The sequence below is a fragment of the Glycine max genome, chromosome 20 (assembly GCF_000004515.6).
Source record: "Glycine max cultivar Williams 82 chromosome 20, Glycine_max_v4.0, whole genome shotgun sequence".
Lineage (NCBI taxonomy): Eukaryota > Viridiplantae > Streptophyta > Magnoliopsida > Fabales > Fabaceae > Glycine > Glycine max.
Genome location: NC_038256.2, coordinates 41244844 through 41264251, shown reverse-complemented (window position 1 = coordinate 41264251; position 19408 = coordinate 41244844). Strand labels below are relative to the sequence as shown.

Here is a 19408-nt window from a genome sequence, read left to right as displayed (position 1 = left end):
GACAGTAGACGGCTAACAGATTTCTTCCTTTTTTCTCTTCAATCAATCTTTAGGTTGCATAGAAATAGGTAAATTATGAGCAAACAAGAAGAAAGTTTTATCTCACTAAGGGACATTAAATATATGAATCACATATTATTTGACATAATTAAAAATTAAATTTTTAGAAAATGAATAAGTCTGAATTCTTTAATATTTTTTTTAATGTGTTTAACATTTAATACAATGTTATTTGAATTATGAGTTTGACTATATGGATCATACATTTTCATTTTGGTATCATTGTAGTTTTTATCTTATTGAATCTTATGGATATTCAATTTTGACCAACTGATCTTTAGCCATTTCTATCACTTGAGGCTGGCAACGTGGCGGTCTTGGAAGGGGGTGATGGGCATGGTGGAGGAGGACCAGAGAAAAGAGCGTTGAAGAGAGAGAAGCCACGAATTGAAAAAAAAAAAAGAAGAAGAAAGGGACACGTGACATAATCTGAATGATTTATATATAATCCAACGGCTATAGTTTCTTTAACTGTACCTACAGTTGCCTTCAAAATGGGAGAGGATTCGTGTCCACCGTTCTACCCTGAATTCCAGACTCAGCTTTTATTGTCTCTGTAATGTCATTCTTTTATTTTTTGAAGGATTTTTTTTATTCGTGCCCACTCATTGTAATGTCATTCTATTCTATAAGAATAAAAGTAGCATAATCATATATTATTTTTACTATTCATTACTGAAAAGATTTTTAAAAAAGAAATTATCATGTTAATAATTTATGTAAATAATTGTTGGAAGAAAGATCAATTAAACTATAAATTAGTTCAAAGTGTTACTCACAGTAAGGTTTTTTTTTCATGTCATTGAAAAATAATAAAGAGAATAATAAAAATTTAGTTGATTAAATAATTAAATGATAAATTTATTTATTCACTCTTTTACTTATTAATATTTTTAAAATATATAAAAATCATCAAACGTGAATATTTTGTAATTCTACTTATTTCTTTCACTTAACCAACTTGATCACTCCACAAGTTAATTGATATATAAAATTATATTTTTTATTTTGATTTTTCTTCTTTAATGTTCTCTTTGCTTCCAAATAAATTATTGGCATCATCAAGAAGCAAATTTGGTAAAGAGGAGGAGTTTTGGGAAATAAATAAAATTCGAGATAATAATGTATATATACTTAGAATTAGAGGTTATGTGATCATGGGAAACTAAACAAATTTCCGTTGTAATGTCAAATATATTAAATTTTATAAAAATATATTTATTTTTACGATTCTTTTCAAGTTTTAGATTTAATATTTTAAAATAATAAAAAATATTAAATCCCCACACATAATTTTGTCCTTTGGATCGCCCTGTTTTAAGCACCTTATCCTAGAGCTCGCCTTGTTTTAAAACTGTATTCTCTAGTACTGAAATTCTCAAACACTCATAGTGCAAGTGTTTTGTCTTTTGTGTGTCACCAAATGAAAGTAGCATATATGGAACACAATCCAGGTAGCTTGGTGGCCATAGAACAACCCAAAATGAAAATAAATAAAACTTGTCCCAAGCTATTTATTAAATATTCTTTAGAGCCATAGCCAATAGGTTCACAACAGACAAAAGGAATAATCACCAAAACTAATCATCAATTCATCTATTGACACAATATTATTAGGAAAAAATTATAAAGGGAGACAACTTGGGTTGCGACACAAGGCATGTCGTTATCAAACTTGGGTTAAGCTTGAAATTTCCTATCTAGAAGGTTTGCTCTTAAAGAGAAGCACGTAGTGTGACAAAAATAAAGCAAGAAAAGCACATAGATAATCCGTATATATGATATGGATATATAATGAGGAGAGTTGAAAATGTATGCTTTATAAATACATTTAATGTGTATGTGGGACTCAGCAGCCCAACCTCCTCTGCAGTCCCACAAACCGCCCCAAATGCCTCTCTCAACTTGCTTGATTTGCACTATTTCTTTGTTTGATGAAGCAACCCCACCACTCCCCCCTTATCAAAATGATGAGAATTGCATTGTAATATAGTAGGGTCCATCATCCCCCATTTCACCTTCCAATAGTTTCTTTTCTGCGGCTGCTTTCCTAACAATGTATTGGTTATCCATTCCCCTGCTCAGCTTCAATGAAAGAGACCCCAAATGGTTGTCCACAAAGGTTTGGTTCCCTACTACTATTCTAAAACAAGAGAAGATGGTAAAAGACTAAAGAGAATGATGAGAAAAAAAGTATTAGCTACTTAGGTTTGTGTTTGTCTTTTGCTTGAAATTTGTTGCAAGAATTTTGCTCTATTAGTAAGGGTCACACAAAATCTTAAATTTATATATATATATATATATATATATATATATATATATATATATATATATATATATATACATACATATATCCATACCATGCATACAAAAGTTGTCATTATCATACAAAACAATAATTAGCTACGATATGTTCAAAAACTATATATGACATTTTAATATTTGTGTCAGTGCTAATTAATGCCAGCCCCATATTTTTAGAGATTATAATCATACCGAGCATGAGCATCATTGCCAAAATGATAATTTTTACCCAAAATAAGCAATGTCAAGCAAATTGAATAAAGTCAAAATTGAGTTGAAGGAAGGTTAATATTGCTAGTTCCTATTAAGACCACTCTGGTGACATATCACTGGTCACTGGTGCCGTCCGGTCACCATAGACACAACTTGGTTACCGACCATGATAGTGACAAATTGATGATCAATCTCACTTACTACAGATTTTGACTTCAATCGATCTCATTTTTGCTTACTGGCTGAAGTTGACTAAATATATGAACAGAGATGGGTTTTTAATTATTCCACCCTTTTGAACAGAGGTTAATTTTATGCTTCCTGAGATAAGAATTTACTGTCTTAGCTCTTTTAATTTGGTATGTATGACTTAATTACACCTAGCAAGCTACAACAAAAATTGAAGAGGGACAAACTGCAGCTCTTCAAATTAGTGTGAATAGTACGTTACATGCTTTTGGCCACAATATATGACTGAATTCATTACGAGAAAACTGATTATGTCTATGAAAAAGTGGAAGAGAGAAATAACAAAAGTGAAAACGGTAAGATATTTTCTGTTGTTACACTACATATAATGAATAAAATCAGGGAACAGGATACATACATATCACAATGATTATCCTTTCTTCCTTATGCTGCATGCTAAAATAATAATGGGCCTTTTCTCTTTCAGCCAATGAATTTTGCATCTCGTTCACACGCAAGTCTCATGGTGCTTGCACTGAAACCTAGATTCCGGATATATTTTTTTCCTTTCCTTTTCCCTTCTCCCCAACTCGGAATTATAGCTATACTCATTTAACAAAAATATCTAGTGGTGGACCTGGTGGACTCCTCAAGGCCATTTTGTTCATAATTGCTTTTGCCAAATACCCTTATGAGATTGAGATGATTACAATCATAATCCACAAGAGATATAGACTATAATTTTTAAAACATACATATGAATATATGATCATATGACAGAATTATATCACTTTTTTTATTTTCTGATAAAGCCTAGCTTAAAATGCATGTAGTAGGAACATTAATTGCTTGGTGTGAATTTTAACTCCACAAATTGATATATTTACCAAGGACTTGAAATTTATATACTTATATATAAAAGGTCATGTATTGGCTAGAAAAACATTATAGTCCTGCACATGCAGTGTCTGCATCATAGTATTTGAGCAAGGTTTCTCTAACAAGCTTGATCTGGAAGTAGAAATGTTTACATATAGAGAAATGGTTGTCCCACCTCAATAGTAGAGTCTGTACTTGAAGAAATTGCTATAGCTATAGCAGAGGTACTTTCAGATGATGAGGTGTGGAGGGCTAGGGTCACTTTCAGACAGTTTGAGTTAAATCAACAACAACAGTATCTAGCTTCAGATCCGAAGATGTTAAGCTCCACCATACGCGCCCATAATAATAATGACATTTGTTTTGTTCCTCTTGATTATTTATTGTGCTATATAATTACCCTTTTTGTTATGTTGCTGCTACCTAAGTACTAATTCCACCCTTGCCTATCTGAAATAATTAAAGACAAAAATAGAATTTCAAACCCATTTAGCATTAATTCTTAATCAAAGATTGATGTACACTTGATAGATGCACCCCCCTACCTTAAAAAAAAGATTGGTAGTTCAGCCAATTAGAAATGGAAAATCTATCTTGGCCAATAATTACAGCATTAAAATATCATTGAAAACGTAAAGTCGGTAGATCATATCTGTTTGTGATGATTTTTTCAGATTGGATTCATGATTTTCTGTAATCTATGAGAATTAAGACGGGACCCACGATTTTTACCTTCTAATAGTTCTTTTTTCCTTTTTCTCTTGTTTTTTGGGGGGTGGTGAAACTAAAATTGAAAATTAAGTAAAGAAGATGGTCTTGGTAGTTAAAGCAGTGTTTCATCCTTTTAGTTAACTACTAGTAGAAGATTGATAAGGTCATGGAAGTTCCTGAACATTGGATTCACCTTTTTGTTTCTTACGTTGAAAAATCAGCACCGACTATCTAAGAAGATGTGGATAGGTTAATCTTAAAAAAGAGAGAGAGAGAGAGACGATCACATTTGAAGATACTGATTTGACAATTATGGAAGTGGTAAAAGATTTTGTGGCCATAACTTTCATTCTCTGTTTATTTAATTTAGTCCTAGCTTGCACAATTCACATATCTTTAACTTTATTTCTATTGCAGATTAACATGTTGTTTACGTCATGTTTAGCGAATGAATATGCCTTGTCTGGTGACAGTTCTGTAGATCATGAAAATAAATAACAGAAAATTATAGACTTAGTCTAAAGGTGTGAGACAAAGCAATTTCCATGTCAAAACAATTCTAATTAATTTCTCAAAAATGTATCCTACATCGTGGGAGCATTTTCCGACCTCTGCATGACTGTGTTTTACTAGCTATATCACTATGTTATATATCCTAGCTCCTTGACTTTATCACTACCACAAGTAGTAGTTAATGTTACTACTGTATATAAGTTAGTGCTATATATGTGTTTTAGGTTCTTATTATTAGTTACAGTTGACATTTTTCGTATATGACAAAAAGGTGTGACCCAGAATTTTGACCGATATATATATATATATATATATATATATATATATATATATATGCAACGTAATATGTGACTTGGTCTAAATTTTTAACCCACTTAATTTCTTAAATATACTAATACAAGTAAAAAGCATATATCAACGTAGATAATTAATCAACTCTCGAAAATTCACCAAAAGAAATCAACTCTCTAAAAACTTAGACAATAATTATTAATTAGAAAGAAAGGAATAATATTTACTATTCTATTTAATTAATTTGAAATGTGTAGGATTTTAGTCTCTTAAATATTTATTAATCAATTAATTTTTATTTTTTATTTTTAAATCTAAACAAATTTGGTTTTGCAATAAATTTCCTTATACTCAAAATCCTCAAATTTTATTTTTCTATTTAAATCTTCTCATTGAATTATCAAATTGCTTTAAATTTTCTTCTAAATAATAAAAAACTAAACAATCAAATTTCAAATAAAAAAGTCCCAAGTTGTCCATTTAACCTCTAATTTTAAATCCACAAAATATTTTAAGTTTTATAAAAAAAATCATTAAATTTATACTTTTGAGCTTTTAAAATGAATTTATATTTTAAATCTATCAAAAACTCTAAATATTTGGATGGAAAAATAAGAAATATAATAATTTTAGAACAAAACAATTAACGATATAATCAAACTTACATAACTTCAAAAGTAAAAGTAATTAATTGGCTCGTAAAATAAATAAATGACAAAACTCACACAATCCAAATTGAATGAACCAAAAATGTACAATTAAATTAGAAATAATGTAGAAAAAATATGATAAATTATCAAAACCTGATGAGCTAAGGTTTTGCAATGGGAGCAAAAGTTTCCTCCATCTGTAGTCCCCACGCCCTTCCCCTATCCCCTAAATTGTTAAGCCTTCTCCCATTCTTTGTTTCTTTGTCATTGATCACTGGTTGTTGGACTTGGAGATGGGGTCGGAAATAGGAACTTTTGAACCCCTAAGTGGGTCCTCTAAAAAGTTCACGCGTGGGACCTAAACAATCATGAATTCTATACATTTTTAATTGATTCCCTCTTCTTCGTCTTCTTAAAGTAAATTAATAACGAAAGATGAAACAAAATAAGCCAATTTGATTCTAGAATGAACCAAACCATTCCGTTTCGATTCCAAGCTTTAAAGCTTTAGTGCAGTTGTTTGCAAGCTAATAAACGAATTTCAGGGCTCATACACAAGCAACCCGTTCCACACCACTAGATAAAATATACATGAGATATATTTAGAAGCAAAGAATACTTTCCATATTTGTTTAACTTCTTGTTCCTGAATTTGTGATAGAGGGCTAGTGCCTTTCTGTTCAAGTGGTGCATATAATATACACTGGAGAAAACTACATTCAAGAAAAACTAAAACCTAAGCTTGTTTCATTATATGTAAACCTAAAATGAGGTTTATATATAGATGTGAAACTTAATTAAAAGGAGAATTGAATTGCAGGACGTGAACATTGCCTTTGATTGTGTTTGTGTTTTGCTTCTTCGTTTTCTCTCTATCCTGAAAAATTAAACTAGCAAACAGCAACCCATTTTTAATTTTCTCTCTTTGCTTTATTTTTTATGAATATTTCTTGCAGTACAACTATTAACATCGTAAAAGTATTTCACTATTTCTTTCACTTTATGCTCCAAATTCTAAACTTCTTTTTCCTCAGATTGGAACCTAGATGTTAAATAACGTATATGACCAAGCCACGGGTATATTATAGCCCTAATATAAAGCAACAACGACAAATTAATTGCCTTAGAGTTTAGACACAATAATTTGGTCTAATATATACAACATTCTTCCTAAGTCTAGGTCAAACTAAAATAATATTATATCATAGAACTATAATTGAAACTGGATCCAGTTGTTTCAAATCATATTCCGATCCTATTAGTATCAACACATGCATTTTCATATTCACATAATATATAGTACAAAATATTAATTTTTCTTAAAAAAAAGTGGAAGTCTTATTTTTCACTTAACCTTTTTTAGCAGTTTGATTTTCGCATAAGTTGATTAGAGACTTCAACAGACTACTACACTACTATGAGCTTAATCTGCACCCCGCCTCGCTCATTAATTAAAACAAAAGTCAAGGTCTACTTTTGTTAGTCACTAATTAATGATCATTATTTCATTGCGGTAAGTATTATCATAATTAACCTATTACTATACAAAATAATTTCTAACCTTTCATGTTTTTATTCATAAAATAATGGAACACATAACCATATAAAACAAATTTAACTAAATTTATATAAAAGTATATGAGTATAAGTAGCCGTTCTAAATATAGTGAATGCGGTATATTTTCATTTACTGCACACATTTCATTTTTAATGGATATTGGATGATACCGAAAATAGCTAGAAATTCTTCGATAAAATAAGTTAACAGTTCTGTTATTTTACCAGCCAAAAAAAAAGTTCTGTTATTTTAACATTAAATAATTAATTTAATTAAAAGGAACTCAATCATAGATATTGCGAATTAAGTATGGTATATAATTGTCAAGTTTTACAATAATTATACTTTAAAATGATATTTATGACAATTTCTAATTAAATATCAGTGTAAAACTTTTAAGTAGTGTATCTAAATTAAAATTTTAAATAATATAATTGATATATATTGTGTATAATTATTTCTACTTCTCACTTTTTTTTAATCTTATTATAAAGGGACGAGAGAAGTTAATTAGGCCATTTAATTGTACAAAATCATTTTTATACACTAATAAGTTTGGTGACTTTTAGGGAATAATTGATTTTCATAATTTTTTCTCATCCCGTAACTATATATACACTTAAATAATGTAGTTGAATTTTTAATTAATTAAATTTTGACTATATTTCTAGCAACGCAATTTGTTTTAGTATATTTGATAGCTAGAATAATACTTGGAGCATATACATATACTTACATATCGTCTAAATCGATTTGGTATAGCTTTTAGTAGGTTTCCATTAGATAGACAGGAAACAAATTGCCATACACCAAATACCACTACAAAACAAATTAAAACAAAATCAATAAACAAGACTACAAGGTTTAAATTCAACCAAAATTGATAAACTCTCCCTAATTAACTGAAAAACTAGATATAGACACCATGTCTGGATTGTGTTCACACGAAGTTCAATGCACTCTAACGTTACTGAATAAAATTTGTGAATTGAGGTTGAATGAGGTTTGAAACAGAAATCCAAGGAGACATAGAGTCGCTAGACACATAGCAAACCATGGTCCACTTATCTTAGTATTAATTTAAAACGAGTAATTAAATAAACAAATAAAAGTTTCAGTAGAGTATTAATAAAAAGTGCATAGTGAGGGCATAAAAAAAGTATATCTAAGCAAGGGTTGGGACAAAATGACGTCAACGTCAGCATTAAACCATTAATTATTTAATTTATAGGTGACAAGTTGCTCGTTAAATATTGCTGTTCTGCCAACAGAGTCCCTAGAAGGTTGTATTCAGTAGGTGTAAAGGGTACCCTCAGGGTATAATAATATGGCAACAGTAAGCTTTCTATACAAGCTTTCGGCTTTTGGTCACTACTCTTTCATATATATAATAAATGGAATTTATGTACTAGATTTGCAGCATATTTATTTATTAAATTAATGGGTCTACTCTGAATAAGACAACAAACCCTTGAAAAGTACAATGGTTGGTAATCCCAGCTTATCTAGGCTTTATGTGTATGTATAAAACAAATAAACTTAATCCTGTGTATTTATTATATATACCCACATATAATACAAATCCCAAAATTGCCTTTTTGATCAACATATTAATATATACTTCATTACTTTTTTATAATATACCAAAAGAGTGCATTGTTCTCAAAGAAACCTGTTATCAGTTACTCTTACTTTAGCAAGGGATAATATATAAAAGTGTATTCTTTCTCAATAATCAAGTCATTTAGCTGGAACTTCGTTAAGAGAAAAACGGGAGGTCTTCTAACTTGAACAGCCAAGTTTGTTTCTTTGTCCTGTGTAGACTGCAAATCCATGAAAAGAATTAAATTGAAAATCATTTATAATTATTAATTTATATTATGTTAATATTTATATATAGTAATATACTAATAATTACTCTGCTAACAGTAATAATTTATGAAGTTTTACAATAATTCATGTACGTATATGTATATGAGTTTAATTAATAACCTGAGTGTAAAAAATTAAAAATACACTATTAGTTAATCAAAAGTCAATTTTATATATATAATTTTAAAAATAATTATTATAAAAATCAATAATTTTAATATACATAAATGTTTTTAATTAGATGACAATACAAGGCATCTATAAGTTATTCTAGAGCAAATTACACATTCTACTTCTTAAATATTGAGATTGCACTTCTTAGATTTACCTCAATATCTTATAAGAGTACTTAGTGTAATATGTTTTGAGTAACAGCAGTGTAATTGTTTTTCAAACAATGAAGCAAAGTTAATGCAGGAGATATCAACAAAAACTTAACGGAATCTCACAAAAGTTAGTGTAATTTGCTTTTATTTCATGTATATAATGTTTTATGGATTGGACATAGTGTTCTATCGATCCAATTGTTTGATTATCGGATAATAGTTAATTACATAGAACAGAAGATGAATTATGGTGGAGGTGTTGATGACTTGATGCATAGAATGCAAAAACCAAAACCACACCCGCGCTAAACTATAATCGGATAAACTTTGGTGGAGGTCTTATGGTATGCATATAAAAACACTAAAGTCACATGACACAAATGATTAACATGTTGATATGGACAGCTTAGGAGTCTGACACAGCTTCCACATGTCAAAAAAGCAATGGTGCCAAATGTAGAGGGACGGCGCACCAAACAGACAATTGTGAAACCTCACTTGTGAAGGCTCGAAGAGGAGGAGAATGTGACATACATGTAACACACTCTATTGGTGTTAATTAGTTTGTTAATTAGTGAGAGACCCTCTGATCTAGCAATCGATCGATTCATATTAGCCAAGTATATAATTCAAGTTAATAAAAACTATACGACCCATTACATATAATAATATAAACAGTAATATACATGATTTTAAATTGCGATCAGAATTGCATTATGGTGAAAAATAAATCTTTACATTACGAATAAATGTGAAAAAATAAATCTTTGCATTATAGTCATGATACGATTGTGGAATGTCAACATCCATTAATATTGTGGTCACAATTATAGTTACAGACCACCACGATTTAAAACCATGGTAATATACTGTATGGTTAAAAATAACTGAGCACTGTACACAGTAGCTAGCATTGTTGTTTAAAGTGGTGGAATTGAAAAGGCTTAGGGTACAATATAGCGGTGGAAGGGGGGGTGGCGTGAAAACTCGGTGTCACGCCGTCCAAACAAAGACCTTTCCATCTATCTGCCACCCCACGCGCAATCAATAACCTCATCTACAATATGTTACTATATATGTATATATTTATAATATATTATTCTTCTGCTTCTTTTCTGTACAACATTCTCTGATGTCTCTTGATACCATGCTCTTGCAAATACATATATATAACTCTCCTACCACTCTTTAAACAAACATTCACCTTCACCTTACTCTAACACATCTCTCTCTAAGTCTCTCTCTCTCTCTCTCTCTCTCGATTTTAATTCCCTTAATCTTATTTTCAGTGCTTGTAGCTAGCAAACTCAAGAAGAAGATGACATTAGCCCCAATTCCTGTGAGTATTCTATGTATTTGTAGTGTCCATAATGTAACGGTTATTTATTTTTTTTCTTTTCCCAATTACAGCATGTCAAGAGAAGTCTGAAACACCCTTGAATCCATTTGGTAATAATCTTTTGGATGGTTTTTCTCAAGGGAACTATATGCAGCCTTTTTAATTTTTTTACAAGAAAGGGGAACTACAGCTTCTGATGATGTCTTATTATATTAAACCCATGCCTATCTACAAGCTTGAAAATGTTAAATGGATCTCTATAGCTTGCTTTTCTTTCACATTTGTTAGTTTTCTGAACAAAAATGAATGGCATATGCACTAATCCAAGTCTGATATGTTTTGGTTTTTGTCAACTGAGAACCCGTGTGTATCATGATCTTAACAGTAGAAAGAGAGAATGATATGATTAATTTGAAAATTTTCAAACCATCAATGAAGTAGTTCCCCCCATTACCAAGAGAAAATTAAATATTAAGTCTATTAGTATTAGCTAGCTAGTTAGGGTTGGTTTGGTCATGTCAAGGTTTAACAAAACCATGGGTAGTGAACTAGTGATCGATGGTATCCTTGGAATAAAATTCTGAAAATTGGCTTAAGCTGATGAGTGGAGATTTATCTGTATCAGGGTGGCTACATGTGTGTGCCTGGTGGTCGTGAATTGTGATCACGACAGGGCAGGTCTTTCTCCACCACCAGCAGGCGTTGAGAGTGCACTGCACTCAAAGAAATGTGACATGCTTGTGACAGCAAAGTCAAGCTTTTCGGCCAACTTTTGTGTTCAATATACTTTTGCCAACTTCATGTCATGCAAATAAAGGCATCAAAAAGAGCTTCTTAGGATTAATCATAGGCCTATCTTGTTAGTTAATTTGTTTTACTAATGGTGGGCTCCACACATGGTCTGCCAATTTTGTCATTGCACATGCTTCACAATTGTTGGGTCCAATAACAAAGTTATACATCATCATCATCATTACTTCTAAATATCTCATCCCCTAGAGTTTTTTTAGAGCTAGCTAGTATAAGCTTGTAACCTATTATGACTTTGACGAAGAGCAACGCGTAGCCAATGGCCATTGAATTTTTTTCCTTATCTTCCAATGCTGCCCTTACCGCCGTTAGCCCTTGGCCAAAAGAATTTGAGTATCATATTTATATGTTTGATAATTATTATTATTGTTATTATTTTTTCTCTTGATGCACGTAAAAGAGAATAACCTAAACTTTTATATATGCGCATTCAAATTAAAACTAACATACATAAATGGTCAATTAATGGATCTTACATAATGACTCGTTTTCCTTTGCTTCTTTCAGGAGAGATCATCATCAATTGATATGGAATCATGTGTGCCTCCTGGATTTAGATTTCATCCCACAGAAGAGGAGCTTGTGGGGTATTACCTCAAGAGGAAGATAAACTCGCTAAAAATCGATCTAGATGTTATTGTTGAGATTGATCTCTACAAAATGGAACCTTGGGACATACAAGGTATATATATTAGTTATCACAATGCAATTATCTAGCTAGACACATGTTCTCTTAAAGGGGCCTAATAATAATCTTTAAGTAATTATAATATAATTCAAAACAAAAGTCAACTTTAGAAATTTGATAAGCTTCATCAGTTAATTATACCCATATCGTAACCTTATGGAGCAAGACATATCATGCATGACATTATAGTGACAAGTTTTTGTGCTTGAAAATATGCAGATAGGTGCAAGCTAGGATATGAGCAGCAGAATGAGTGGTACTTTTTCAGCCATAAAGATAAGAAGTATCCAACAGGGACAAGAACTAACAGGGCCACTGCTGCTGGATTCTGGAAGGCAACGGGAAGAGACAAGGCTGTGATGTCCAAAAATAGAATCATAGGAATGAGGAAGACCTTGGTTTTCTACAAGGGACGTGCCCCTAATGGAAGGAAAACAGACTGGATTATGCATGAATATAGGCATCAAACCTCTGAACATGGCCCTCCCCAGGCAAGTTAATTTCTTCTCTCTTGAATCATATCAACCATTTTCAATTGAAGTTGTTTAATTATATATGCTAGTAGCAATGCAAAGTATAATTCAATGGTTGTTTCCAATAATCTGTTTAATATTATGTATTCGTATGCATTACGTAAGGTTTTTTTTTTTTTTTGTTATTATGCATTACGTAAGTTAAGGGGAAGGCAAACATGTCATTTTGATCGAAAAATAAAAGTCAAAATTATTCTTAAACCACTCCAAACAGTTTTTTTTTCCTGTTTCATACTCTTCATTTTCAATCATACACACTCTCTTTTTCAAATTGCGCCATCATTAATGGTATCGCACTTTTGAACACATTTTTTCCCACAATTTTTTTATTTCTATTTAAAACTCTTCATATTAAATAATATGGATTTGAACCTTTATTAAATAAGACTCGTGAACTTAGTTCAATAATAAACGGTTTATTGGAAAAACTATATATAAAAGAGAATGTTACTGACGTTTTTTATTATCGTAAAATCCTGTCTCTTTTCTTTTCTCTTTTATACACATATTTCTTTCCTGTCATAATTTCAAACCAAATGGTTATTGGATTATCTATATATAGAATTGTTTTTTTGAGAGAAATTTTATATAAATACTTCGGTTTTGTCTTTTATTTTTTTGGATTTCAGAATTTCAATTTTAAATGATTTTTTAATGAGTATTATAAAACCAGTTAAAGTATATAGTATTTAATATATTATGCTGTCAACAAAAAGTATTTTAATATATTATATTAAATTCTTTTTGTAGTTACTTTAAACTAGTATTAAATAATTTTTATATTTTGAAATAATTAACACTCTTTTAATAAATATTTTAAATTTAATTTTCTTATAATCATTATTGTAATTGCACGATTTAAACATTTCCCTTTAACTATAGTGATAAAAGCATGCTGATTTATAACTTTTTTATGACAACAGTCATATCAAATTTCTTATATTATTGATATGGAAATTTCAAATCAAACAACGATGTGATAATATTTTTTTAATTTAATAACATATCTTAATAAAAGCTATTTAACGTTGGAAAAAATGAATAGGTCACATGATTTAAGAATTTAATTATAAAAATATATAAAATTGAGGATCATCATATGCTTATGCGTTCAATACGTAACACGTACGTATATATCCATTAGCATATATAGCACATTTCTTAAATTTGGAAAACTTGGTAGCTAATTAATTATTACAACAAGAGTTGCTTTTGTACTTCACCTCTACTCCTATGATACAAAGTAATAAAAAGATAGTTTCAGTAATACATGATAATTAAAGTAAAAATGTTTTTTCACACTCCAACTTCTACATTATACTTTTAATTATTATTATTTTGCTCTCTTTCTGTCCATAAGTACATATATAAGTATAGAGGTAGGGTATAAAATTTTGGATAGTTAAAAAAATCTTATTAGTTTAAGAGGTAGCATATATAGAATGCATCTTTAGCAATCGTAACATACAACAAAATTTCAAACATGTAATGAAAAGATATCCTCCACTCTCTCCAAAAGTACTTTGCCTTTCATAGAGCTCAAAGTGGCAAACGTAAATTTCGACTCGCTTGTGCTTCTTTATATCATATATGTTCATAATAATAAGACAATTAAAAAAAGAAATTATTTATTAAAATTATATTATTAATGATATTTTTAAACGTTTTCTTATAATTTTTATAATAAATATTTTTTATTTTTATTTTTTAATTAATATGCTAAGATACCAATTAACAAGGCCCAAATGATAATACAGAAGAACATATCTCATCTCAGTATCATGAGAAATTAAAGGTAGCTGAAGTTGGTAGTAAATTATTCCTATTGCAGGAAGAAGGATGGGTTGTGTGCCGAGCATTTCGAAAACCTAGTCCAAGTCACAGGCAAGGTTTTGACCCATGGTGCAGCACTAGTAGTCAACAACAACACTTTTTCAGAGATCAAATTCAAAGCTATGCAAGACCCTTATCAATTGCCGACATTTTGAATGAAACAAATAATGTGCCTCACCCTGTTGAAGGTACAAGTTTTAGTCACTCCTTCAACTCGGATAATCAGCAACACTTGAATAATATTATATCAAACCAAACTGCTATCATTATGGACAAACAACTCCTTGAGCTTCCACAGCTAGATAGTCCCACTGCAAGTTTGGCAATCAAAGAATGTAACCAACAACAACACAATGGCCTAACAAATGAGGAGTATTGCAGTGATGAAAGAAGCAATAGCAGTGCACAAGGCATCGATTGGAAGAGCTTCGACAACTTGTTTGGGTCACAATTGAGTGATAATGCAGCTTATTTTTCACATCCAAACTTGCCCTTGGTGATGCCCCATAACCATGATCAAGCTAGTCATATCCTAGGATGCTTCCCTGATTCATAATTAACTTGTGTCACCAACCCATAATCCATAGCCAAATTAATGAATAAAGTCTAAGTAAGATGATGGATATATAATATTCATTATATCATAGTTTTCCATTTATCTTACCATAAGTTAGCTAATTTAGAAGTTGCTGGGAGATTGAACCAACAAGCTTTTTAGGTGATGATGATATTATATATATTTTTTTCGTGATAAAGGAGATTCGCTTGAAGAGTGAATCTCTTCCTTTGTTTAGAGTTCAGAAGATCATAAGCCTTTTTTTTTTGGGTACTATAAGTTTAGATTTTTACTGTCCTACCTTGGTTATGTCCCTTATAAATGTACATTCTCTTTATTGCATGCATAGTGTGGCTTTTCTTTGCTTTAATCAATTATACGTAATCATCTGTATTTTGTGACAGCATTGTGTGTTATTCATCAATACATGGCTATTACATGAGAGGAGGGAGTTTCCAGTTTATCTTCATTCTTTTCTCTTCTCTCAATTAGAAGGAATAAAAGGACATATATGAGGCCACAATTACTTTATTACTTCAAGGGCATAATGCTCGAAACATTAAGTACGAGGACTATTAATTGTGATTGCGATGAATTTTTCTAAAAGTAATGTTGGTTTAACAATACCTTCAAACTTTCACAATATTGAGAGTGATAAAAAAAGAGAAAAATATGAGCTAAAATGAGTGATATGGAAGAACATAAGTTACTTGTTTTATATAAAAAAAATACATGTAAAAAATATTGTGAAACTTTTTAACGAAAAACATTACTCTTTTATTAGAAAAAATAAGTTTAAAATATTTTATATCGTCATTTAATTCTAAATTATCGTGTATAATAAATTTATTAATTTTATAATAATTTTCTTAAAAGATTTATAGTAACGATAATTTGTTATTGATTAATCGTGTAAAGTTTTTAATTTATAACTATTAAATTTTTTTATTAAATTAATAAAAGACCATTTGATTATATCTTTGTATTAGAGGGGTTGAAATTATTTGTTCCCTATTTTTCAAATTCGAACCTTTTTCTGTTACTCTAATTAAAAGATAATACATCATTAAAAATAACATTCTCTTTCTTCTTAGTTGTTATATTTTTTTGTCAATGTGTTAATTAAAGAGAGACGTAAAAGGGAGATGCTATTAAGATTTTACTCAACGTCATAGTAGCCTTCCCCTCTTAGTATTGTATTAGAGAAAATATTATTCCTTTAATTTAAAGTGTATTTTTTACATGTGTTTATACAAAAAAAAGTAAATAAAAAATGAGTGAGAAACAAAAATAATTATATATAATATCACATATAGTATCAATTTTTTATGTACAAATAATGAAAGTTTAAAAAATTTAAAAAATTATAGAAGCTAAAACTTAAAAAATTAAATTATGAAAAATAAAAATAAAATTATAGAAGCTAAAACTTAAAAAATTAAATTATGAAAATAAAAATAAAAATTAAAAACACAAAAAATGAAGGATTTAATTAGAGCATATTATTAAGAGTGCAAAAATATTTTGTATTATCGTGTCAATCCAATCATAAATTGTATAAATCTGAAAACTGTTGATTTTGATAATAATTACTGGAAAAATTATATCCAAATTTTTTTATAATTAATTAACAGTATTTTGCTTTGATAACATATCAAAATTAAATTCGTCACTAAAAATTATCAAAATGAAATTTAACTTTAAATTAAATAAATTTCTTTAATTAACTGTGTTTTTTCTCATATACACACTATATATATTACGTAACCCTCAGTTTTCTATATTTCAATTCTTTTATTTGATTATTTTTTAATTTACATTTTATTTTTTAGGAAATTTATTTTGGTAATTTTTAAAAAATAAGTTCCTTATATTTTTACTACAATATGTTAATGAAAATTCAATAATACAAGTTATTTTCATGAGGATACTATTTTAGTACATAGATAAATAAACAATTTTGTTCAGTTATGAAGGGGCATCACCAAAAAAATATGGGCTGTGATCTGAAATGGAGGAATATTTTATAATATAACTACAAAATTTCCTCTTATGATTAAGATCAAATATTCAAATTAATTTCATGGCATTGGTTAGGGCTAAAAATATATTAGGTAACCTACCAAGGGTTTACTATCTAGTCTATACAAGGTTTTGGTATGGCCTAGCTTGTTTACTAAAATGGATAGATTTAGACTTTTAAAAAATTATTTAAATCAATATATATATATATATATATATATATATATATCACATAATAAAAAAAATTAGGTTACCGGGTTTACTAGCTAGTAGCTAGGCCTATCAGTCTTTTTATAGGCTTTATAATAAAATAGACATGACTAGCTTGTAATAATAATAAAAAAAAGTCACGATGAGACTTTATTTTTCTAATGAAAGTTAAGTTCAAACTTTTCAAAGCTTAATCAGGTAAAAAAGACGGATCATGTATGTGAAAAAATAATTTTTTTATAAGAATATTAGGATAAAGTGTAAGAGTATTAATAATTATAATACAATTAATAAAAAAATTTGTAACTATTGATCACTCTAAAACATATCATGATTTAAAATAAAAAATTATAGCATGATCTTTAGAGCCTTGTTATAAATAAAATTGAAGTAATTTTCACTTTGATTATAGATAAATTTTCTTGATTCGATCTTCGTTGGCACCCTTCTAAACAAAAAAATTTAGGTTAAGAAAACAAAAATGCATTTTATAGTGCTCTAAATATTTTTGCACCAAAGCATCTGTTCTGTTGGACCAAACAAACTTCTTAAAGATTCGGCCCACAGCAAACTAATAAAGGATTTGCTAGATGCCTTTCTCTTATGTAATTTTATTTATTTATTTTCAAAATTATTCTTTTTCTAAAAACTAAATTCTATAAAATATTAAAATTTTAATACCTCCGAGCAATTACTTTCCAAAAGTGTTATAATACTTTCAGAAAACTACTTTGTGAAAGTGTTATAACACTTTTCAAAATAAAAAATATGGGTTGTATGAATTTGTGAAGAAAGACATGAAACAAACTCCCTAAACATGATTGTCTTAAGAGTCTACTCCCTATACTCTCATAAAGTACTTGCCCTTGACGCTAGGCCTCCCCTCATTACACTTCCACCTCTAACGAATATGCAAAGCATATGAACCTGATCTCTTTTTTGATTAGGCAAGTATCGACAACCAAGAACGCTAGAGCATGGTGGTGATGTTGACAACCAAGTGGTACTCAATGATGATATACCGTGGGGAAGGTGTAATGGAGATAGAACTCGACTCGCTTACCACCCATGAAACCTACAACCCACACAATATATGGGTCTTATTTTTTTAAGTCCATTAAAAATGCAAACTTTTTAGGTTGGGTCGTTTAACCTACGGCTTTTGTGGATGTAGTCATGTGTCCCACGGGCCTTTTTAATATTACTATTAAAAAGAAGCAAAATTATATTTTTGGTCTTCCTAATTATCTCCAATTTCAATTTTGGTCCCTTTTAAAATTATTAACGAATTTTGTCCTCCTATTTTATGCAATCACGCAATCTTGATTCCTCAGTCCAGAATCATATGTTGATTGTTATAAAGGAATGTTGACTGCCACATATCACGTTCTTATTGGATGACGACCATCACGTGTCATGTTTTGATTGACCAATAACAATAACAATACATTTCATCTTCTATGGAGTTGACATCCAATCAGAATATGACACGTGACAGTCATCATCGAATAAGAACATGATACGTGACAATCAACATTCCTTTGTAACAATCAACGTCCAATTTTGGACTGAGGGACCAAGATTACGTGATTGGATAAAATAAGAGGATAAAATTTGTCAATAATTTTAAAGAGAGACCAAAATCGAAATTGGAGACAAATTGGGAGACTAAATTTACAATTTTGCCTAAAAAAATATGGTGAAGTGTGTGGATTAGTAAAAATAATGGTGTTTTTAGTAAAATTGACTCTATGTCTTCCCCTAAATCCCTAATACCCGTGCGTGCTTGTTGTTACTGTTAGTTGTTTTGTTACTCCGTGAAGTAAATCCTGTATTTATGTGCATTTAAAT

At 29.7% G+C, this 19408-nt stretch overlaps 1 protein-coding gene across 1 annotated transcript; it reads left to right on the top strand.

The window, feature by feature from the left end:
- Positions 1–10535: 10535 nt before the first annotated feature.
- GMNAC184 (NAC domain-containing protein) lies at positions 10536–15726 on the top strand. Its single transcript, XM_006606152.3, has 5 exons — positions 10536–10644; positions 10856–10905; positions 12223–12397; positions 12623–12894; positions 14768–15726. Exons 2-5 carry the CDS (start codon positions 10885–10887, stop codon positions 15323–15325), a joined length of 1026 nt encoding a protein of 341 aa, XP_006606215.1. The 5' UTR covers positions 10536–10644; positions 10856–10884; the 3' UTR covers positions 15326–15726.
- Positions 15727–19408: the final 3682 nt, after the last annotated feature.

Bases quoted from the DNA above. Each gene is read 5' to 3' on its own strand.
- GMNAC184 (XM_006606152.3), top strand. From the start codon at position 10,885: ATGACATTAGCCCCAATTCCT. The intron at 12,398-12,622 runs GTATATATATTA...GAAAATATGCAG, and splicing joins GGAACCTTGGGACATACAAG to ATAGGTGCAAGCTAGGATAT. The intron at 12,895-14,767 runs GCAAGTTAATTT...TTCCTATTGCAG, and splicing joins CTGAACATGGCCCTCCCCAG to GAAGAAGGATGGGTTGTGTG.